Source organism: Emydura macquarii, unplaced genomic scaffold (genome assembly GCF_026122565.2).
Source record: "Emydura macquarii macquarii isolate MOO-44397 ecotype Brisbane River unplaced genomic scaffold, CSIRO-AGI_Emac_v2 contig_1230, whole genome shotgun sequence".
Lineage (NCBI taxonomy): Eukaryota > Metazoa > Chordata > Testudines > Chelidae > Emydura > Emydura macquarii.
The window spans coordinates 17361098-17385376 of record NW_027131367.1 but is presented as its reverse complement, the minus strand read 5'-3'; the positions used below and the strand labels follow the sequence as shown (position 1 = coordinate 17385376).

General features: G+C 40.3%; 1 protein-coding gene across 10 annotated transcripts in view; it reads left to right on the top strand.

Annotated features, from left to right (window-relative positions):
* Positions 1-24279, top strand: part of B3GNTL1 (UDP-GlcNAc:betaGal beta-1,3-N-acetylglucosaminyltransferase like 1) — a 261980-nt gene that overhangs the window by 211230 nt on the left and 26471 nt on the right. For all 10 annotated transcript variants that reach the window (XM_067547683.1, XM_067547682.1, XM_067547684.1 and 7 more), the window contains one exon: positions 286-410. In XM_067547683.1, the coding sequence (XP_067403784.1) occupies positions 286-410 (125 nt within the window). The remainder of the gene's footprint in view (positions 1-285; positions 411-24279) is intronic.

The following is a 24279-nucleotide window of genomic DNA, read 5'->3' as shown; positions in this document are numbered from 1 at the left end:
TGAGAAGACGTTTCTTTTGCCACTCTTGTCCCCATGGTCAGCTTTGGCTCAAAGTGCTTCAATTTCAAGCAGTGCTGACTGGTTTTCAACTAGCTTTATCTTATATTTGAGAAAATTTCTTTAGAGACCCATTAGACAATTTTAGGGTCTATACAAAAAGAGGTTCAGGAGACAGATTTTAAAACTATTTATTTGGCAAAACAGTGAAATGTGCACTCTGTCACTTGTACTATTTTAACTAGGAATGCCTGTGGCTTTTGTATTGAATTATCTGCCTCTTTACAGGGTGTTCCAGAAGACTTGCTGTTTTTTTATGAACATATACGAAAGGGTGGTGGAGTCTTTCGAGTTGACCAATGCCTCCTCCAGTATCGCTACCATCCACAGGCAGCAACTCATTCTGTTCTAGAGTAAGTTACGTTTTTGTAATAGATAAAACTCGCTTGTTTTTGAGTTGTTGGCAGTGGAAGTGAGGTGGTTAATCTCTTTCCCAAATGTAGATGGTCAAGACACTTGTTCCTTTTAGCATTTTTATAAGGGGACTTAGTGATGGGATAATTAACTATAACTATGCCTCAATGTTGTAACGATATGGAGCGTATAATGAAATATACCGGTAATGACGTCTTTGGATAGTGGAACTTGTTTGCCTTTTCTTTTGTCACTATAATCCCACTTTCAGGGAAGCAGTGGGATCTTGGTGTTCAAACTCTAGGCACTTAGGACTTCTTGAGTTCTAATGCTGTCTCTCATTCACTGTGTAACTTTGGCTGAGTCCTTTAATTGCTCCGTGCCTCAGTTTACCAATTTGTAAAATGGGGCGAATTATACCTAACCATACAAAATTATACTTAATTACTTAATCATTATAAAGTGTTTTTGAGATTCTCTAACAAAAGGTGCTCTGTAATTGCAAGGTAAAATTAAGGTTTTATGATTGATCTTCTTTAATTTGCTTCAGATAAAACGTTGGCATGGGAGTCCTGAACTAGGAAGTGAATAAGAAGTATTCTAAAGTTTAATTTAAATGTCACATATTAACAAAACAGCTGTTTAAAAAAAGTAAAAAATTGAGCTAGCTGTGAACTTTTCATCTGATAATTTCATTACATTGTTACTGGTCTATTTTCTTTCCCTCCCTCAAATAATTTAAAACACCTGAGTCAGTTACTGAAGTTTGAAAAAAACATGATGTTGCAGAGTAATTATTTCAAGACTTCTCTCATCAGTCACTGCATTTATGGTGCTGTTGTACCCCAAAAAGAAATTCTGTAAAATGCTATTGATGATTCCCTATATCATCTTACCCATCAAAAGATGTTCTTCCTAATTGCCAGTCATGTAAGCTCAGCCTGGGATCTAAGAAGCCAACTAAGTTGTTTTCTTCTTGTACATAATGACTAGTAATAATCCATGCCTACCAATAAATGGTTCTGGGAGTCAAGTTATTTCTTCATTGAGACCTGTAGCTTCATTGCAGTTGCAACAGTAGCTCTGTAAATCATTTTGTTGTAGGTACATGAAGTAGAATAGGATTTTCCCTCATTTGGGGTATGTCTATATTGGGAGGGGGGGCAAAAGTATGTTCCTAACTTGGGTTAGCTAACCCATATTAGCTAACTTGGGTTAAAATAGCAATGAGGACACAGCATTTCAGTTTTTAACTTGAGTTAGCATCTTGAATTCAGCACCAGGTTCTCTTATAAGTTTTAACTCAAGCTGCTAGCCAAAGTTAAAAGCTGAATTACGTATCTTCACTGTGATTTTAACCTGAATTAGCTAATGCAGGTAGCTAACCCAAGAATGGGCACGTTGTTTTGTTTTGTTTTGTTTGTGGCAATCTAAACACACCCTTAGTCTTAGCTGTATGGGCTCTGCAGGGCTAATTAGTAAAACTAAAAACGTGTTTTTTACTCCATACATTGGTTATTTCTTAAGGAGTTATTCATGGTGAGTTCTAGGCTGCAACAGTACACTTTTTTAAATACAGATAGTAAACTCTGAAGCATTTGTTTAAAGCAGATAAAAAATATGTTAATTTTGCAAATAAATATAAGGTGAATGACTTCCCTTTTACTATTATTTAAATGTAAAGTCATTTTTTCCCTTTGTTTATATGTATGACCAATTTGGCAGCTAGTTACAGACTTTTCAGCCATGCACCACAGGATGCTAAACTTCTTGGATGATTGTCGCTTGTTGGTGTGGGAAAACATTTTATTCTTGGAAATGAGCATGTTCTGAATTTATTGCAAGCTATTGCTTATTCAAATGTACATGGTTGTGTGGCATAAGCATCCTTGATTACAACATTCACTGAGAATGTGGAACTACGATGAACTGTTTCAGATGTGCAGTTTAGACATCCAAATTGGCACCTTCCCTGTCTCATTTTAAACACTCTGTCTTGCCATTTTTCCTGTTGGCTTCTCCACCCCATTATTATTGTTGTTGCTGTTAATATTATTTTATGTGATTTTTTTATGTGATTATTTTATGTGATTTTTTTTTTAACATGAAGTTGTATAATATCTTTTTTCTTGGATGCTTGCGCTATGCTGTGCCGAAGTTAAAAATGACTTTGGGAACCACTTGATGCTGATGACGTCAAGGTGTGTTGTTGCAGAAATAGTGAAAAACAGTTCATTGACACCTACACAAGAGCCTAACCTGATTAGTAACATCAGGTCTTCATAAGTTGCCTCACAGTATGCTCCACCTCTTCTAGAAGGTTTTACCAGCATGTCATCCCCCCATTCAGATAAGATCAGTCTTCTCCAATACCATAATAGCAAGATTCTTAAGAGGGCTTCTTCATCTCTGTCCTCCAGTCTGAGAGCCTGTTCCTCTGTGGGACCTTAACACAGTCTTTGTGGTTTTAATGGAACCTCTGTTTGAATGCCTGGCGTCTTGTCTCTTTCCATTTTGTCAGAAGGCTGTGTTCCCACATATAACATCCACAAGAAGAGTGTGTGAGTTGCAGGCTGTCATGACAGAGCTTCCTTATACACAATTCTCCAAGGACAAGGTGACTTTATGATCACACCCAAAAATCTGTCTAAAGTGGTTTCTCAGTTTCATTTGAATCAAGTGGTATATTTACCTGTGTTCTATGAATGCGGCTCAGGAAAGGAGTAGCATCAGCATACTTTAGGTGTCAGGCAACGTCTAGCCTTCTGCCTCGACAGTACTAAACTGTTTCATGCTTTGCCTCGCCTGTTTGTGTCCTATGCAGACCATCCGAAGGATCAAGTGCTCTCTTCATGGATGATCTCTAAATGGATAACCTCCAGTATCAAGACTGCATATGAAATAGCTCCAGCTGTGCCTTCTTAGTAGGTGCGAGCTCATTGTATGAGAGCACAAGCCACGTCAAAAGCATTGCTTAGCGATACCTCAGTGGACGTCCATACATACATTTACGAAGCTTTATGCCATTACCTCATCTTTCTGAGCAAATACAGGTCTTGGTAGGGCACTCTGCAATCCTTGTTTAGCTAGACTCCAAGCCCAGCCTCCTGGGGTGGTACTGCTTGTGTGTCACCTAAATGGAATACACAGCTGCATCTACTCGAAGAAGAAATGGGGTCACTTACTTTAACTACAGTTCTTCGAGATGTGATGCAGATGTGTATTCCACAACCCACCCTCCATCCCCTCTGCATCAGAGCCTAGTTTCTGGGCATTCAATGCGAAGGACCTGAGAGGGATCGGGGCAGTGCTGCGTCACGTAGCCAGGGGAGCGGCTATGACCGTGAGACGCAAGCGCTGCCCTTCTATGGGTACTGCTAGGCAAATTTCTCCAGCTCTGATGCCGTGGGCATGCACACATGTAAGTGGAATACACATCTGCATCACATCTCGAAGAACTGCAGTTACAGTAAGCAACCATTTCTTTGTGTGATAATGGAATCTGAGTGAAGTACAGTATGCACTTAAAATATGAGTTATCCCATTTCATACCAAAATAGTAACATGGGCATAAACGTTTTCATCATGCTATCAATTAAAAGGTATGGCAGACACATGTTAATTGTGGGAACAAGTAGCATTAGTTTCACAAAATTGCTCTTCAATTTATCTGTGAAATTTAATACATAAAATTTATTAAAATCCCACAAACTGCATCTCTGGGTCCAAACAGTTTTAGCTCTCATTATGACTAAGGTTAAGATTCCATCATGAGTATTTTTAGTAAAAGTCAGAAACAGGTTGTGAGCAATAAACAAAAATTCACAGAAGCTGCAACCTATCCCTAACTTTTACTAAAAATATCCTGGGGAAAGGAGGAAAACAGAGCTGCTGGGGTTGGCAGGTACTCCATCCTGCTGCTCCGGTGGGTGGGCTGTCGATCAGTTGCTCAGCAGCGGCCCCAAGATTGACAGCTGCTCCAGTCCTGCCCCCGAAGTCACGGAGGTCTGGAAAGTCATGGAATCCGTGACCTCTGTGACTAAATCATATCCTTAATTATGACATATATTCTTTAGTTATGTGTGCTTTATGCTACAGAACCAGAATTCTCCAATCTAATGGAATATCAGAGGCAGTTTATTAATGGGAAGTATTGTAAGGTAGTTTGTAAAAATCATAGATTTTTATCATTCCAAAGGGAAGGAAAATGAGCCATACCTTAAACCATTTAATTCATTACGGAATAAAGTCAGTTTAGTAAAAGGAGCAGTAATAAGGCCTTACAATTTTCCTATTCTGCAATATAACACATGAAGACTGATATTTGTATATAAGGGGCTATCGTTTTTTACCAGTTTGCAAATTTTGGTCAAGAGAAATTTCACAATGCACACTCTTTTTTTGCAGTGAAAAATGACAAGTCAGGATTTTTATACAGAAACCATGATACAAACCAAAGCAAATGATTTACAGTAATATCCAAGAATTTTCCTGATATACTGCATGTTGAGAATGGAATTAGTTTCATAGAGCCTGATTCTGCACCCTTGAAAAGAAATAGATATAAACAAATAACACAGCTCACTGAAGCCATCTGGTTTCAGATCCTATAGACTTGCAGTGCTATCAAAGCAAAGGAAGAGAGAATATTCAGTATGAAACAGGCATGATTGGGTTGTTTTAGTGGTTTTCTGAGATGGGGCCTCATTGAAGTGATGATCATAAGAATGATTACCTCATTTCCTATAATGCCATATTCATCCTAAAATAAACATACAAGAAGAATAGCGTAACATATTTTTGTAGAACTGAAACAAAGTTGAGGTCGGTTACATTTTTAACTTTCACTTCCACTTCTGTATTTGGCATTTTAAATACCATAGGGACTAATGACCTCATTAGTGTTTTGAAAAGCAGATGACATTAACATTTGATGGTCTGTGTCTTTGCTTAATAAGTCTTTCATGAAAAAGAGGCCGCAGTACAAACTCTGCCTCAATCAGTGACCCATGACCTGAAGATGAACTCAGACAGTAATAGAAACTTTTAACAGTACAAATGTAGTAATTCAGTGGTACATTAGAATCCAGCAATTAAATGAAGTTCATGCAAAGTTCAACAGAACAAATAAACAAAAACAAATCAGTTCATCCACTAGTATTGTCAGAAGATTCAGCTGAGAAATGGGACTTATCTGTGGGGTTCAGATCAGGTTCTGAACTTACTCCAAATTCTGGAGGGCTTGGATCCTAAGTCCAAGATAGAGTCCATCTGAAGTTTAGATCAACACATTTTTTTCTTTGAAAACCATACATTACATTTGAAAAAGTGTCTCTCCAACCCTCATTTAATTTTTTACCCTTTTGGATTCATCTCTGTTATAGGTCTCTATTATTTTCTTCTGTATAAAAAGCCACAGAGAGAAAACACTCACCTGAATAACTCTGTTTACTGAAGATCAGCTCCAACATCCCCTACATAAAGGGCAGGGCCAGTGTATTTGGAGAAAAGCCAGGGATATAGACCTACAATGCTACAACAGCCAGGCATCCGTGGATAGAATCTCAGGCCACATGTGGGACTCATGTTTGTGTATCTCCCAAGCACTGGCAGTGCATCTGGCATTATTGCTGTGTTGATTGTTATGTAACCCCATCCAAGAGGGATCAAACAACATGGAAGAGAAGTTAAAACTGCTCAGAAAAGCCTTAAATCATATGGCTTTTCTTGTCACTCTAGTTGCCATTTCAGACTAGAAATATGCTGCAGAGAGCAGACGTTCCCTGATTCCTGCATTCATCCAGCCGGTCACTGCACATTTTAACACAGAGCTCCATTGTTGCATTATTTGTGTGGATAGGATGGTAATAGCTCTTCAGGAGCAGAGGAACATATTGCATAGCCACGGTACCACTCTGCACGAATGCCCTCACTTCACTCCTGCAAAATTTTGGCTCCTCTACTTCCATCCATCCCAAATGACTGATGGGTGCAGAGGAGGCATAGCAAGAAAGTTCTTGGGAAAATTACAAAAGACTTAGGAATAATTTTCCAAATGGAAAAATATACACTACCAACAGATTTTCGGCACAAGAAGTGAAAGAAACAGAACTAAAATCTAGTTCAAGATTGGCTCAAGCTGGCAGTTTTGAATTCAGATCTGAACTTCTTTAAGTTCAGGGATATTTGGAGCTAGACTTTCTGTTCAGGCTCATCTTTCATAAATTGAATAAAAGATAGGAAATGCAACTCAATGCCACTGGGAAAGCAGCAGATATTTTGTTAGTGCAGCTTAATCCTTTCCGTCACGGGAGGCAGAATTTGGCAGTAACTGAGCATAATCATACCTTGTAGTTGTTGCTGATGGCTATGAACATGTAGTAATGTGAAGACTGAAAATAACTGTGTGAGAATCTTTTCTGGGAGGTGGTTTGTATAGCTAAAATAATTGCTTTTAATTTCATTCGTTTTAGGCACTTTCCTTAATTGCTGTTTGCGAGTTGCTACAGTTCCCTTCTATTGCACCTGCACTGGCTCTTGAAGTCTGGGAAAATGGCATTCCCTTGTCCCCCAAGGCAGGAATCCCAGCTACTTGTTCTGGGAACGTCCCAACATAAAGGGCAACCTAGGTGAACAGGAAACCCTAAGGGGATAACTGAAATTATCTCTATTGACACTCCTTAAGCTAAATTTTGCTGAAATAGGTGAGCTACATTATGTGTGTTCATTGCTTGTTCACAAGTCTGCAATTATATTGATTAGAGGTCTGTCACACATTTCTCCCCTTCAATCCCACATCCACCTAGTGTTTGTTCATATGATGCAGCCTGAAACTGTTAAAGGAATCTCAAAGTTACAACGCAAACTCTCTACAAATGGGCATGTAGGATATAGTGATGCGATGCACACACTTACCTGTTTGCCTTGTCTTTTGAGGATCAATGGATCTGCCCATAATAGATGTTCTTTGGTAATGTGTCTTCATAAAATGCCCTAAAAGTGATCTCTCATAAACTATGATGCAGACAAAGGGACTATAGTTTCCATATTTATTCACCCTATTTATACAGCCTAAAATATGCACTAGAGAAACATCTTATTGAGACTTCACTGAAGCTGGTTATCAGTTTTCTTGTGTCCAGGACAATGATCCAATTAGTTTGGAGTCTAAAGCATTTTGGGATCCACTTAATTTAGTAGTGGTGCTATTCATACACATTGAACTTTCCACACTTGTCAACCCTGAACACAACACTGAGGTGGGGCAGTTCATAACAAACATGAAATGAAAAGAAAAAGACATCCCTTGAGTTGTCTTTCTAGAGATGCAACCTGGTGGGTATTCACCTTCTCCTCCCTAGTCTATTGAGGTTGGCCAGTGAGACCACTCTTATCTTCGGTCTTTAGGAGTGGTCACTAAAGGAGCCTGAGCACAGCCCTGCCAATACACTATCAAAAGCTTTGGGAATAAGGTCATTTGCTTTTCCCTCACTTGTGAGGTTCAGGGACAACCAGTGCAGACTGAGCATACTGTTGGGAGTGGTTTCTCTGTGCAGAAAAGTCCCCACCAAATATGGACAGGGATTCCTTAGCACAGGGGAACACTGCCCAATAAAGAGTGGTGCTTTTTTGACCTACTGACCCACCTGGATTCTTATGCCCCAGTCTCTGTCCTCTTCTTTCCCATCCTGACACCCTATATTCCCTGCCTAATTCTACTACTTCCCCACATACCACCAAAATTTCCTGCTGCCCTCTTTGCCTCTCTTGTTTCCCCCATTCCACAACCCCTTGGTATACCATATTTCCAGGCCCAGCTCCTCGTTTCTCTATACCTCTGCATGCTATCTGTTGCCCCTGCAAATCCTGTCCCCTATATTCCTCCTGCTTTCTATCACCTTGCTAGCTCTTGCTTCCTCCCCACTTCTGCATTTAAAAAAAAGTCAGCATATTCCTCCACAAATATTTAATAATTAGAGTTAATTGAATTTCATATCAACACTCATTCACTCATTGAAATTCAGGGGGAAATCATCAGTGAAGTCAACATAAATATCCACAGTTCTGTAGTGACTAAAGCTGGGTGTTTTGAGTTCACTTTTGAAATGTTCTGTTCAACCTGAGCAAATTCTTTTAATTTTTAAGTTTAATTGAAAACACCCCCTCCGCCCCAAATCTATTTTGGTTCAAAACATACTCGATTTTTTTAGGATTTTTCAGTTTGGCTGCCAGACTGAAAAACCTCTAATTTGCTGAACTCTAGTAGTGACACAATGCAATAATCCTATAATTATGATTAAAACATTTGGGGTTTGTTGTTTGAGATTAGATTAAATAGATTTTTAAAGACACACTAGATTTTCTTTTTTGTTTTCCTGTAGTATAACTACGGAGCAGAGTTAAGGTTGTTTTGAGTGCCCTAACACTGCATTTTCATTCTTTAACTTGTTTGGATTTCTTCAAGCTTTGCATTAACCTGGAATTTACAAGGTTTGTAACACTAGTTTGGGGCATAATTACAACTGCTCTGTAATGTATTTTACCCTAAATTACTGATTTTTACAAGTATCCTTAATTGCATTTTAACATAGCTTTTTTTGTCCGGGAATTTGTGTTTTTGTGATTTTTTTAATTTAAAAATTTAATTCATGAATATTTTAAAAAAGAGAGAAAGAAGCCCAAAGAGAATTTTGTCATGATATTTATAATGATTTGGAGATGCATAACATCAGCCTTAAATTATTTGTAAAATTTTAGCTTATGGAGTGAAATTTACTAATGTGCTCTGGCTCCTTTATACCACTCTGGAGCAATGTAGAGCCATCAGAGCATACTGACCAGTTAAACCAGATTCACATCCACTTTGTGTTGCCCAAGCAGTGCAAAGTTGCTGCTATGTAGATGCCAGTTTCACACAGTCTCCTGTCCTTATATTCCCCTGTACTCACACACACAACTTCTAATGGTGAAAGAGACAAGTTTTCAAGAAGTTGGTCAAATAAAAGATACTACCTCACCCACCTTGTCTCTCTAATATCCTGGGATCAACATGGCTACAAGACTGCATACAACAGTGTTTGTATACAGATACATGCACTTTTCCTTTGTCATTGCTGAATTTTTGCTTTTATATGGTGTATAAATTCTGTTTTATATCAGGGGTAGAGAAATAAGCCATGGATCTGCTTGCCAGATTGTAACATGATTTTTTTTTATTTTACTATGAAGAATTTTAAACAAAAACAAAATTGGTATTCTACTTTGACAGTCCTGAGATTTGTTTTATCCCTCAAGTTACATGTTACTAAGCATGTTATTAATATTGAATCACAGTAATGGGTTTTTTGTGCATTCAGAATAGCTGGCAATGTGGTAAAAGGACAGAAAAATATACTGCGATATGATTAGCTGTAATACTTGTTACTAAAGAAACCATTAACATCATTTCAACACTTCTCATTTTTATGTTTCAGAGAGTCTTCTATAGGGCAAATCTTACCAAATTAGAGTATTGGGTATTACTAAAGTGAGTTCTTCACAATGCAATTAAATGCCTTTCAGTCTTGTCCTGTATCACCTTCTGATACTGCAGTGCTTAGGGCTGTTTCTAGCAGAAACTGGCAGTTGAACAAAATTGTGTGATGTTTTTGAGGGTTTTTTTCCTAGCTGCCAGCTATTCAAACTACCTGAGATCTGAGAGTCATGCTGGATTCTTTCTGGACCTGGCTTTTGTAGTAGTGATTCTGCAGCATAGTCTTCCCTCAGTAACACTGCTCCATCTTCACTGGAGTTGCCATGATGTAAAGGGGGCAAAAGTTGGAAGATAATTAATAATTCTACTGGTGCTATGTAAACTAGCATTGAATCTTGCTTGCTTTCTCTTTAGATGTGTTGGTTCGTCAGTTCTGACCGTGGTAAAAATATGTCTGTGTCACTTAACTGAGATCTGATTCTGAATACTAACAGAGAGCAGATCTGATGAGTAAGAGGGTGCCATTTTTACACAGTCACTTTTCAGCGTAGAATCAGGTATTTTAAAAACTTTTCACTTAAACTTAAGATACTAACCTCCCTTTTTGAGAAACTCGCAGAAGCCTAGAATATCCACCAACATCTAACTCTGGAAAAATACTTAACCTTCATATTTTTCTCCATTAACTTTCCTTCTGGGAATATAGCATGCCATAAAGAATGCAAAAAAGGTAAATGTCAAAGGATGATAGCAGCAGCTAAAGCTTTGACTTTATGATTGCATTAAAAAATACTTTGCACCAAATCCAAGATTTTTTTCATTAGCTGGAGTGGCTGTCGGGAGTATACTCCTTTGGCCTTCAAGACATTGCTGAAATTTCATATGAAATGGCTATTCCTATTGGGTTAATTTATTTATGGGTATGAAGTGTTTCCAAGTTATGACCACCACCACCAGTGATGAAGTGCTAAGTAGTCATATATGGGATTGGCTGTGCTCAAAAACTCATAGATGCGAATGTTAATTTAGCTCTCTGAAGCCAAATAATCTCCAGCAGAAATCCTCATGCCTCAGTGCTACATGTATTACTTCTGCTTTTAAGCTTCTCAGATCACAGGGCTGATACATAATCAAGACTTTTATAAACATACAGATTTCCCCAGTATTAAATTTTATAAAAGTTTATAAAAACAAAACGCCAGGACCAAATTAAGGGAAATAGTAGGTTCAGTGTAACCTCTGTACATTAAATCTTTTGAGATCTTTTTGCATATATGTTACACACTTTATGAAAATAATTTAGAGCAATTCAGTTCATATTTTTTGTTGTTGATATCCCACTATAAGTAGGAAAAGTTAGAAAATGTGCCTAATTCAGGAATGTGGTTTGTTATATCGACACACAAATTCATGTAGACCTACTGACACCACTTACAATTGTAAGTGAGTCTGAATTGGTATAACACACCATGGAGCAGAATAAGGAATTAAAAATATGTAAATTAAAGTAAAATGAGATACTTGTATCATGTTCCAGTTCCTTGGCATGTAAATTACACACCAAGTTAACATGGTCAGAAAGATGGTTGAGAATATGGGGTTTCAAAATGAGATGTAAGGATGGTTTCTTGCAACGAAAAACAGGTTCTTCCCAAGATTCCATCAGGAACGTGGGAAAAACAATAGGCAGTTTGGGGATACGGTGAGCAAATTACTGGTTGTCCCATTACTAAATGTTAACTACAATTCCAGAGCAAGATCTGACATTTCATACACGTATAATCAGATGATGGGGGTGTATTACAAATACTGTAAAATAGAGCAATCTGGATTTTTCGTAAATATGTAGTAAAAATTATGGTATTCATTTGGAGGGGGGGGGGGGGCGGTTACAGTTAACTGTGTATTTATATACGAAGGTTTTCCAACACATTTGTTTAAATCACTTCCCATCTGTGGAGTACAAAACCCAGCACATCTTCCCTACATATAATTTACCTTGTATATGTGAATCAGTATAAACGTTAATCCAAATTTCTAGCAGATGGAAGCACTGCCCACAGTGTTTCCACAGTGTTGATTTGTCAGATCTATGTAACTTGATAGAGTTGGTCCATCTCTGCTTGTATTTTCAGTCAGGCTGTGATGTGAAAAAATAGCTTGTTTGGCTGGTTTCAGAGTTAAATCTGCAATGTGTGCCAGTAAAATCATTTACTTTCACTTTTATATCAATTGAGCATTTTAAAAATTTGGGACATTAAAGACAAGTTGCTAATAACTCTATGACATTCTGTTCTGAAGCTAATATAAAATCAAGAGGGGGTGGGAGTTTCTTTTAGATGTGACATTAAAATAAGTACCGTGCAGCATTATTGCCTATGATTTTGGATTATCAGCTCCAGATACATTTTTTCATAAGGTGTAAGTTAAATAGCTCAGTGCATAGTAGGTTAGTGATTGGTCTTTCAACTTTCAATTGGAGATCTCACTATAAATTTTGATTTAGATGAGAAAAAGGAAAGAAAAGAAAAAGCAATTGGTTGGCTTCATCCCAGTTCCTGTTTGCCCATGTAATTAAAACACCAAATAATTTGGCACAATCAACAGTTTTGGGTCACAGAAGGCCCAGGTTTACGTAGGATGTGATTGCTAGGATGTGTCTGCTACTCCTGATCAAAGTGCTTTGCCGGTAGCTTGCCCGTCCTTGTCCCATACTGTTTCTGCTTCTAGACAGCACTATTAGTCAGTCTTTGACTGACAGAAATACAGTCTCCAATAAATAGAATTTTTTTAAGTATTAGAAATGCAGGTTTGAGCCCTAAAAGAATTTGCCAAATTTACCCCCAAGTGTGTGTCTATACTGAGAGAGAGGGGATCATGGCAAGGATATCGGTTGTACAAAATGGATGATGGTTTTGTTTGTTAAATGCAGTGTTTTACCACTTACACACAGCAACGGTGTTTCTCACAGAACTATTCTGGCACATCTGTGCACCTTACAAGCATGTTTCTGGGACTGCATTCTGGGACTCTTAAAGCACCTATCCCTGAGTGCCAAGAATGGCTACTGGGAGCAGAGAACTATTGGGAGTTTCCAAATGTTATGTGTTGCACTGTAGAATGATTAAGAGGACCAATTGAACTGCTCAGACTACAATGTTTGTGACTCCCCCTCCACACTGGGGAGAAAGTCATTGTGTCCCATATCAGGTCAGTCAGACCTCAGCTAAAGACCATGCTCAGGTGTTGCAACAAATCTGCATCATTAATACTTATAGAATTCCTCGGATCGCTGCTGTGTATGAACACAACACCATGTACAGACATTGTACATTTATGGTGTTCCAGAAAAAGTTAGCCTAAGACCTGTTCCAGTGGCTGAAATCAATGGGAATTTTTCCATTGTCTTCAGTGATCTTTGGATAAGGCCTCTTAGACAGGGACCAAGATTTTTTTTTTTTTTAAATTATGCGAGTATCTTTCAAGTAGTGCATGCTTTAATGTGCCAGTTTTCAACTGCCTTTTCACAAGACCCATAAATTAAATGGAAATCAATTTATTGTACCTAGTAGACTAGTTATTTTTAAATGTGAAGTGGATTCCTAGTTTGAATACTGAAAGACTTCTGAACATAAACCAATATTTTCAGCTACATTAAATTTTTTTTAAACCTCTGTAAATTATACAGTCTTAAATATTACATTGTACAGTGGGAATAGTTATTTGAAAAACCTAAGTAAAATGATTGAAGACAGTAGGAAATGAGCACAAATGAAAAAAATAAAAAAATATTGTTGCAAGCATTAAGCAGAACTGATTCCGCCAAATCAGGATGAAGGGCTCAAGAACAAAATGCCTGCCTTGGATCATCTCCTCTTGTTGAGAATATACTTTGAACTTGCTGAAATTGATAATCCCACCCAATCCTTGGCATTTACAGATGTTTCCTTGTTATGGTCCCACAGCAGTGAGGACTCAACTTTTGGTATCAGTCTAACATTTTGTTTACATTGCCTGATTTGTATAAATTACATTGTGGAATTTATTTCAAATGTGCAGACATAAAAATGCGTTCTGACACACTGACATCTACCAGCTTGCTGCCTTTATTTTAGAGCACATTTTTCAGTCATTTTGTCAGCCTTACAACTTTATTTGAAAGGATTGTCTTCCTAATGATTTCTTCCATTGCTCATTTTCTTTTAGAAATGCTATTTGTTATAAATGTTTCCTTCAGGAAAAAGGGACACAAAAACAAACAAGCAAAAAAGAAACCAGTTGATTTCTTGGTGTCACTCTTAAATAATCCACAGGAAGTTTTAAAATTGTCACTTTCTGGATCAATTTCCTTTTATCTGGAGTGAGTATACACACACACTGGTTTGTTATTGTATGGTTGATCTCACCAATGTTAGGTTGCACATACTGATTTGTTGTTATAGAATTACTTGTGACTGTTGGCCATGGCAGACTATTTTTTGTTGCAGAGCTGCTCATAAATTCTGAGCTTTGCATACCTGGTTTGTTGTTGTAGGTATGCTCATGAGCACTGGGATGCAAACTATGACTTTCCTTGTAGCACTGGGCTATGTACACTGGTTTGTTGTGTTGTGAATGGATGTGGTTTTGAAATGTAATGGAAAAAGGGACATGGAAATAATTGTGTAGGTTGAGGAAGAAAGGGCTGAGGGAAGGCTACAAAGAGGTAAAAGAGATGACATATCTGTGTTTGGATGCATGAGCAGATGAAGTTGGGAGGAGGGAGGGTTTGTCTTAGGGTTAGTGGCCCATATGTAATGGGTGGGAAGCAGTTTGCAAATATGTATTTACAGTATGTGAGCTGTGAGTTTGTGGTCCAGTATTATGTCAGTATAGTGGCTGGGTGTGAATGGGTTGTTCATGGCTAGATAGAGTGTTGGCATTGATTTAGAATTCTATGACTTTTGAATCTTTGTATTTTTAACTGCAATTTTCTAATAAGGCTTTTCTTAAATAAATGATTTTAAAATATAACCTTAATTCTGACCTAATGAACTTTTGTCTGGGAATTTTCTTAGTGTTTTTTAATACATTTGTCGAGAGAAAATGGCAGCATCCCTGCTTTTTAAATCTACTTATTCTCAAGAATATGCCTAAGATACCAGGTTAACTGTGCTAATTAGTTAAATTTGTTCTTCTGCATGCTGGAATTGTAGCAGAGTTTTGGCTTTGAGTGCATGCATACATACATACACCAGGGGTGTCAAACATCCGGCCTGAGGGCCAGATACGGCCCGCCAACCTTTTTGGTTTGGCCCCTGGCGGCAGCGAGTGCTGCCGCAACATCTTGTGGCGCATGATGCCGCCAGAGAGTACAACACCACGAGATCTCGCAGCAGCACGTGCTGCGCCAGAGAGTACAACACCGCGAGATCTCGCGGCGTCACACGCTGCCGCGAGATCTGTGTGCTCTGGCAGCAGCGTGTGGAGCGCTGTGTGCACGAGACACAGCGCTCCAAAAGGCGAGAGAGGGACAGTGCGGTCTTGGGGCATCGCGTAGTACCGTAATTTTTTATCATTGATCGATTCTTTTCATCGTAAAATAGTAGTAGTTGTAGAAGTGAATTTCCTGCAGTTTTTATATCACTGATATCTAGCAAATAAAATATAATACTACATAAAAATGGCTGTGCCTAGTATTTTGATTTATGGTATGTATGGCCCACTTGAAGTACATTTAATTCAAATCTGGCCTGCCATAGGAAATGAGTTTGACACCCCTGCATTACACTGTAAGTTCATGTCAGCTTGTGCTGTAATGCCAGAGAGATTTCGCTAGTAGTACCTTTAGGGGCATCCCCGCCTACCACTGAACTCCTTGTGCCATGAAGTGAATGTATAAAGAGAGGAGTCACCCTTCAGTTCCTTCTTAGTTTCTGTGGTCAGAATTTTGGTGTTCCCTGTGAACAAAACTGGTTAATGCTTCCTAGTGGTACTCAAATCATTAGTCATTTCTTTCTGTTTCCTATTTATTTCTTTATTTTCTCATTTTGATTTGAAAAATTTTACTCTGTTTGATCTTTCCAGTCCAGCAGGTCTCCAGATCTTACCTGGTATGTGGTGAGCCTATGTCAAAATCCCAAGATTTTAATCTTTGCATGGGCTGTAGAAAGCATGTGCTTGTTAGTGACCCCCCACTGCCACTGCCTCAGGTGATTGGGTGAGGTAACAGGTGCTCCAATTTTCATGGCTTCAGGACCATGACAAAAAAGCTGACGGAGGAGCCCCTGATGTATTTGGATGGAGGCTGTCCTTAAGGAGTCATCAGAGCCCCCTTAATCATCTAAGGAATGCTCTTTGAAGACTTCCTACGAGAGTGCTCCCTCAGCCACATTGGCATAAAGAGGCCACAGGAGATCCCCATCATCAGCACCATCTTCTGCCAATTCAGCTCTTCAAAATCTTGAGTCCGAGACTCTTCTCCAGAGGGGTGCTGCAGTACCAAGTTGGTTTCCCAATCGTCAGTAATGGCTCAGAGAGAGAGACTTGAGCCATCGACTCCATTCCCTCCCAGGGACTGTCCTACGTGGCTTCAAGAAATATTTGGCCAGAGACTAGGAAGTTTGGGCCAGACATGCTTGGGGGCCAGTACCGTACCAGTCCCCAGGTGGCCCTGTCAATTGGATGCCTTGAGGGATACCACCAGCATCTAGGTTACTTCACCGATGCCTCATGCAAACAGATCCTTCAGGAGGGAACCCTCTTCTACCAGTACCAAGAGTTCAGTGAGAGTCGGTACTGATTGCCTTTCTGTTACCTGACTTACCTCAACCACTCCCAATACAGAAAGACCAGCCTCGGGAGCTATCTCCTTCACCTCCACTTTACGCCTCCTCCTCCTCCTCACTTGATGATGCCCTAGTACCAGAGACATCTTCCCCAATACAAGGCATCTTTAAAATGCACCAGGAGCTCCTCAGGAGAATGCCAGCCTCTGAGCATTTAAGTAGAGCTAGCAGAGGAGAATACCCACAAGCTAATAGATATTTCCATCCCCTGGTGGCAGGACAGACAGCCCTGCCTATAAATGAGGCCATTATACAATTGGCCAAAACAATCCAGCAAACCCATCTCACACGTCTGTGCTAAGACAAGAAGTGTACACTCTGCATTCTTTGGGAGATATAGAAGAGGTGTCTTTTCTTCACTGGGTCAGGGGGGTTATTCCTTATACTTTCTAAATTCCGAAGCCAGAGGAGGAGGCTGAGAGAGGCTACATAGGAAGCAGTTCAGGGAAACAGTGCAGACCTTAGCTGCTGGTTGTAGAGTCCCTGGAATGGAACCTGGAGAAAAGCATGGGCCTGGATTCCCCTACCAGCCACTGGAGAAGCGACACCATTAAAGGGAATTGCATTAGAAAACTGCATGGGATGGTTGGTATAGAGAGACTTTGGTACACAAAACCCCTACCCCTGGAAAGGGAAAACTACGGTGATCTAGCCAGAGGGCCAAGCCACAAAGAGGGATCCCTCTAGTCTCCGGAGTGGAGAGAGAGAGTTAGCACCCACAGGAAGGGGCATCAGACTGGCAGAACTAATGCCCAGTTGTGGCCACAAGGAGGTGCTCCAGTGGTGAGTAGAGCACCCTGTGACAATTCCTCACAGGATTGGTGGATGAGCCCAGACATGAGTAATGGGAAGTTCCTCTCTCTCCCTGTAGCAGGGTTGCTGTTTAGCCCTCGTAGCCAGAGGTTGCTTTGATCCTGTTAGCTCGCTCTTGTGAGCCCCTTAAGAACTCCACACAGTCTTTCAACAGCACCCTCATCCATGGCTGGTTTAATAACAAAAATGGTTCAAACAATCATCAGGGTCCAAAAATAAGGTTTGTAACCATAATATAAAAGTTCATACTCAGCCCTGTTTCTCCTTCCTCACATGAAGTTCTTCCTCTGTCCCAGTTTGCTCCACCCAAAGCCACCAGCCACTGATTGGCGCTTCACCTGGAGCTTGGTCCTCCGGCCTTGGCTTCCCTCTCCTCTCAGCCCTACCCTACAGCTTCCTGCTACTCTTCATAAGGAATCCCCAGATCCAGCCCAGGTGTGCCTCTTTAATCAGGGTTGGCTATCCTCTGGCCCTCCAACTTTTGAGCCACCCCATTATGCTCCCCCTTTCCCACCCATGACTCTGGTAATGAACACCTCAGCCAAGGGGTGGGGAGCACATTTGGAATGCTTCAGGCTCAGGTTTTCTGATTTTACCAAAAGGCCAGGCTTCACATAAATGTACCAGAGCTTCACACAATATTTCATGCATCTCGGCTCTTTCAGTCTCACATTCAGGACAAGACCATCCAGGTTCTCTCCACAATGACATAGTGGTGTTTTATGTGAACAAGCAAGGGGGCACAAGGTCACACAGGCTCTGGAAGCAAATTGTGGAATTGATGCAGTCAGAGCTCGGTCACTCTCGGTCTTTTGTCAGGGGTACAAGATGGTCTGGCAGATTATCTGAGCAGATCCTTTAACTTAGACTATGGCTGGTCCATCAACATGGATATCCTAATTTGGGTTATTTACATAGAAGATTATCCATTAATAGCTCTGTCTGCAACTGGCAGAACAGGAGGGGTCCACGGTCCTGTACCAGGATGTCACAGTCCCTGATCTGTATTGACCTCTATCCTGTTTTCATGAAACAAGGACTTCCTCTATGCATACGCCCCAGTTCCCCTGATTCCCAGGGTTATTCTCAAACTCAAGCAAGATCAGGGCAGAATGATCTTCTAGCTCCCACCTGTCTGAGACGAATACAGTACAGTATTCTCCACAAGCTGTCCGCTGAAGAACATTTGCTGTCAGTAATAACCAGGGACCCCCAGACATAGAACCAGGGCTGATGCTGCACCCAAATCCATAAGTCCCGCACCTAATGTCATGATTCATCAGTGGTTGAATGCAAAAGAGGTAAACTGTTTGGTGGCAGTCCAGAATGTTCTCTTTAATAGCAGAAAACCTTCAACAAAGGCTACATATCTTAGTGTAGGCAATTTTCCATCTGGATAGGCACCCACAGTGTCTTCCTGACGCAGTCTAACATTCAAAGAATTCTGGACTATCTTTTTGCAACTTAGATTCAGATCTAGCTCTCAGTTCCAATACAGTGCATCTGGCGGCCATCTTGCTATTTCACCCTTGCGTAGAAGGGTAGGAATGTTTTTCACTCACCCAATCATGACCAGGTTCCTGGAAGGTTTAGATTGACTATTCCCAGCTGTCATAGACTAACCATCTTCCTAGGATTTTAATTTCATGGTGTTTGTGCTTATGGACCCTCCTTTCAAGCCCTTAGCATCATGTGCCTTTCTACACCTGTCAGCAAAGGTAGCCTTTTTAGTGGTCATCACCTCTGCCAGATACAATTTTCTACAACGACAAGATTTAGCATAGATCATATCCTAAATTTCTCTTGAAGGTGGTTTCTACATGAATCAATCATTCTGTCTGCCAGTTTCCTTCTTGAAGCCATATATGTACAAGGACGAGTGAAGACTCCACACTCCAGATGTTTGAGCATTGGCTTGTTACCTGGATAGGACAAAGCCTTTTGGCATTTCTTCCCAGCTCTTTGTTTCTTATGCGGACTGTGAGAGGTCATCCAATCATAACTTGGAGACTCTCAAAATAGATCACCAGCTGCATTACAGTAAGTTATGCTGCCAAGGGAATAATGCCTCCTGGCAAGCTTATGGCATGCTCAGCCAGAGCACATTAGACTTGAAAGCATTTCTGGCAAACCATCCCCATTATGAGCATTTGTAGAGCAGCAATGTGGTCCTCAATTCATGTATTCAGCAGACATTACACACTCTCTGCTGCATCAAGGGAAGAGGCCAGTGTGTGCAGGGCAGTCCTACAGTCCCTCTTTCAATGAGACTCTGAGCCCCGCCACCTGGGGTAATGGCTTAGGAGTCACCTACAGTGTAATGGATACATGCTCAAACAAAGGGCTCAAAGAAAAAAACATGATTACTTACCTTCTCACTACTGTTGTTCTTCACAATGTGTTGCATATGTCCATTACACAACCTACTCTCCTTCCCTATCATGGCAGAGTATCATTCATTCCCAGTATGAAGAAACTGAAGGAGGGGCAGGGCAATTTCACCCTTTATTTCCCTTACTTTGAGGCACAAGAAGGTTGGTGGTGTGTGAAGACCCTCCTTACAAGTACCACTAGGGAAAACTCTCTGGTATCGGCACACACAGCTACAGTGTAATGGATATATGCAACACATCTCAAGGAACAACAATTATGACAGGGTAATTATTTTTTCCTCAAAGCTAGCTTCAAGCTGAACTTCAAATCCTGCAACATGGCAGGTTTGACGTTAGATTTTAAGGAATCATTGTCAGGCTGATCCTGCAGGTTTATTATATTACTTCAAGTTAAGCACGTGACTGGCAGAGTGGCTACAAATTTTAGTTAGTCTGTGCAGAATTCAGAGTTTCCATATGTGCAAAAATTCTATAATGAATAATTTATGAATTAATCACTCAGCCTATCAAAAAACAAAAAATACTCCAGGGCATAAGTTCTCATGGAGCACAAATGAATAAAAGTTATTTCAGTAGCTGGGTTTTTTTATATCGCTGTATATCAGAAATTCTGTGTCCAATAAATATCAAAATTCATCTTCAATCAACAAACAACCTATCTTTCTTTGGCAGTTACACACCTGAGAAATTTTGGTCAATAAATTTGGTTTTGGCAAAATTGAATGTGGTTCAAATTGCACTTAAAATAGAAAGTGAGTCACACCCTTAACTCAGGAAGGACTATGGTATAGCTCAACTCTTCATAATAAATAATTTTAAAGAAACCATTTTAATCCAAGAAGTTACTGTGACTCTCAAGATATTTAATACTACACCATTGTAACTCATCCCTTGAGAAAGTCTAGTAACAGGGAACTGTATTTTATGACACAGAATGTTCTGTTGGGAGTATCATTTAGAAAGAGAAATCCTGTTCAAGGGAAAAACAACTCTGGCCCTGAAATCTTCTGAGTCTCTCTCTCTCTCTCTCTCTCCCACACACACTCTCTCTCTCTCTCTCTCCCCCTCCTATTCCTCTTCCCCCAATGGAAGTCCTTCCTGTGGCCTCACCCACTTACATTTAAAGAAAAACATTGTAACTTTTGTGACTGACAGGCCTAAATCCAACTTTTCAAATAAAGAGCAGAGTAGAAGCACTAAAAGCTCCTTTATCCCTCAGTTCTGCACTGAGAGATATTTTTGGACTTCTTAAGGCTAAAATATCTAAAACTCTAAAATATAAATCCATTAAAAGCCTTAGAAAATGTCCATGGTGTTAAGTTGTGGGAAACCAGTACTTGGAAAAATGGAGTATTTATATGGTGCAATTAGTTCTGCTGTATTTTAGCACTGCTAAGAGACACAACATCTTGAAAGGCAAAGTTGAGGTTTTTATATTTTAGAAAAATACCAAGGATACAGTCAGGGCTGAGAAGTGGTTTTATATTTAAGTAACATGGAAAGAAATTATAGTTAGATGAAAAACCTAAATATAAACAGAACATTTAACATCCGAGTCATGTTTTCAATTAGAGCACTTTAGGGTTTTAGGAAACTAGTCAAGGAAAATGTAGGACTTTATTATTTAGAAAGAGATTATATACTGTAATATTCAGGAGAACTATCAGTATTTCAGTCTTCTAAATACAACTTTTCACTACCTCAGATGTCTTTACAATTATTTTGGTTCAGCTCAGCAGTATGGTTTTCAAACTAAGTATTCCTAATTGTAATAATACGTTTTTTTAAAATATTAAGATTTTTGTGAACTATCTTTAAAAAACTCATTTGAGAATCATGCTCATAGAAGATTAGGGCTGGAAGGGATTTAGGAGATCATCTAGTCCAACCCACTGCTCAAAGCAGGACCAACCTCAACTAAATCATCCGAGCCATAGTTTTGTCAAGTCGTGCCTTAAAAACCTCTAAGGATGGAGAATTCCAGTGCTTCACCACCCTCCTAGTGAAAAAGTTTTTCCTAATATCCAACATAGATCTTCCCTACTGCAACTTGAGACCCTTGCTCCTTGTTCTATCATCTGCCACCACTGAGAACAGTCTACATCCATCCTCTTTGGAACCCCCCCTTCAGGTAGTTGAAGGCTGCTATCAAATTCCCCCCCTTCTGCAGACTAAATAAGCCCAGTTCCCTCAGCCTCTCCTCCTAAATCATATGCTTCAGCCCCCTAATCATTTTTGTTTCCCTCTGTTGGACTCTCTCCAATTTATCTACATCCTTCCTGTAGTGTGCGGCCCAAAACTGGACACAGTACTCCAGATGTGGCCTCACCAGTGTCGAATAGAGGGGAATAATCATTTCTCTTGATCTGCTGGCAGTGCTCCTATAATGCACCCCAATATGCCATTAGCCTTTTTGGCAACAAGGGCACATTGTTGGCTTAAATCCACCTTCCTGTCTAGTGTAATCCCCAGGTCTTTTTCTGCAGAACTGCCAGTTGGTCCCAGCCTGTAGCAGTGCATTGGATTCTTCCATCCTAAGTGCAGGATTCTGCTCTTTTCCTTGTTGAACCTCATCAAATTTCTTTTGGCGCTATCCTCTAATTTGTCTAGGTCACTCTGAATCCTATCGCTACTCTTCAGCATATCTACCAATCCCCCTAGTTTGGTGTCATCCACAAATTTGCTGAGGGTGCAATCCACACCATCATCCAGATCATTAATGAAGATGTTGAACAAAACCGACCCTTGATAGCAGCTGCCAGTTAGACATCAAGCCATAGATCACTATCTGTTGAGCCAAATGAACTAGCCAGCTTTCTATCCACTTTATAGTCCATTCATCCAACCCATACTTCTTTAACTTGCTGGCAAGAATACTGTGGGAGACAATATCAAAAGCTTTGCTAAATTCAAGGTTTATCACGTCCACTGCTTTCCCCATGTCCACAGAGCCAGTCATGTCATCATAGAAGGCAATCAGATTGGTCAGGCATGACTTGCCTTTGGTGAATCCATGGTGACTGTTCCTGATCACCTTCTGCTTCTCCAGGTGCTTCAAAATGGATTCCTTGAGGACCTGCTCTATGATTTTGCTGGGAACTGAAGTGAGGCTGACTGGTCTGTAGTTCCCCAGATCCTCCTCCTTCCCTTTTTTGAAGATGGGCACTATATTTGCCTTTTTCCAATTGTCTGGGACCTCCCCAATCACCACGAGTTTTCAAAGATAATAGCCAATGGCTCTACAATCACATCAGCCAATTCCCTCAGCACTCTTAGATGCATTGCGTCCGGCCCCATGGACTTGTGCACGTCCAGCTTTCCTAAATAGTCCTGAACCTTTTCTTTCACCACTGAGGGCTGCTCATCTCCTCCCCATACTGTGCTGCCCAGTGCAGTAGTCTGGGAGCTGATCTTGTCTGTGAAGACAGTTGCAAAAAAAGCATTGAGTACTTCAGCTTTTTCCACATCATCTATCACTAGGTTACCTACCCCATTCAGTAAGGGGCTCACGCTTTCCCTGACCACCTTCTTGTTACTAACATACCTATAGAAGTCATTTTTCATGTCCCCTGCTAACTGCAACTCAAATTGTGCTTTGGCCTTCCTGATTTCATCCCTGCAATATTTTTATACTCCTTCCTAGTCATCTGTCCAAGCTTCCATTTCTTGTAAGCTTCCTTTTTGTGTTTAAGCCCGCCGAAGATTTCTCTGTTAAGCCAAGGTGGTCACCTGCCATATTTGCTGTTCTTTCTGCACATCGGGATGGTTTGTACCTACACCCTCAATAAGGTCTCTTTAAAATACAGCCAGCTGTCCTGGACTCCTTTCCCCTTCATATTAGCCTCCCAGGGGATCCTGCCCATCAGTTCCCTGAGGGAGTCAAAACCTGCTTTTCTGAAGTCCATGGTCTGTGTTCGGCTGCTCTCCTTTCTTCCTTTTGTCAGGATTCTGAACTCAACCATCTCATGTTCACTGCTGCCCAGGTTGCCATCAAATTCTACTTCCCCTACCAATTCTTCCCAGTTTGTGAACAGCAGGTCAAGAAGAGCATGGCCCTTAGTTGGTTCCTCCAGTACTTGCACCAGGAAGTTGTCCCCAGCACTCTCCAAAAACTTCCTGGATTGTCTATGCACTGCTGTATTGCTCTGCCAGCAGATGTCAGGGTGATTGTAGACCCCATGAGAACCAGGGCCTGTGATCTGGAAACTTTCATTAGTTGTCTGAAGACAGTCTCATCTACCTCATCTTCTTGGTCTGATGGCCTGCATCAGACACCCACCACGACATCACCCTTGATGCTCTTGCCTCTAAACTTAACCCAGAGACTCTCAACAGGCTTTTCTCCAGGTTCATACTGGAGCTC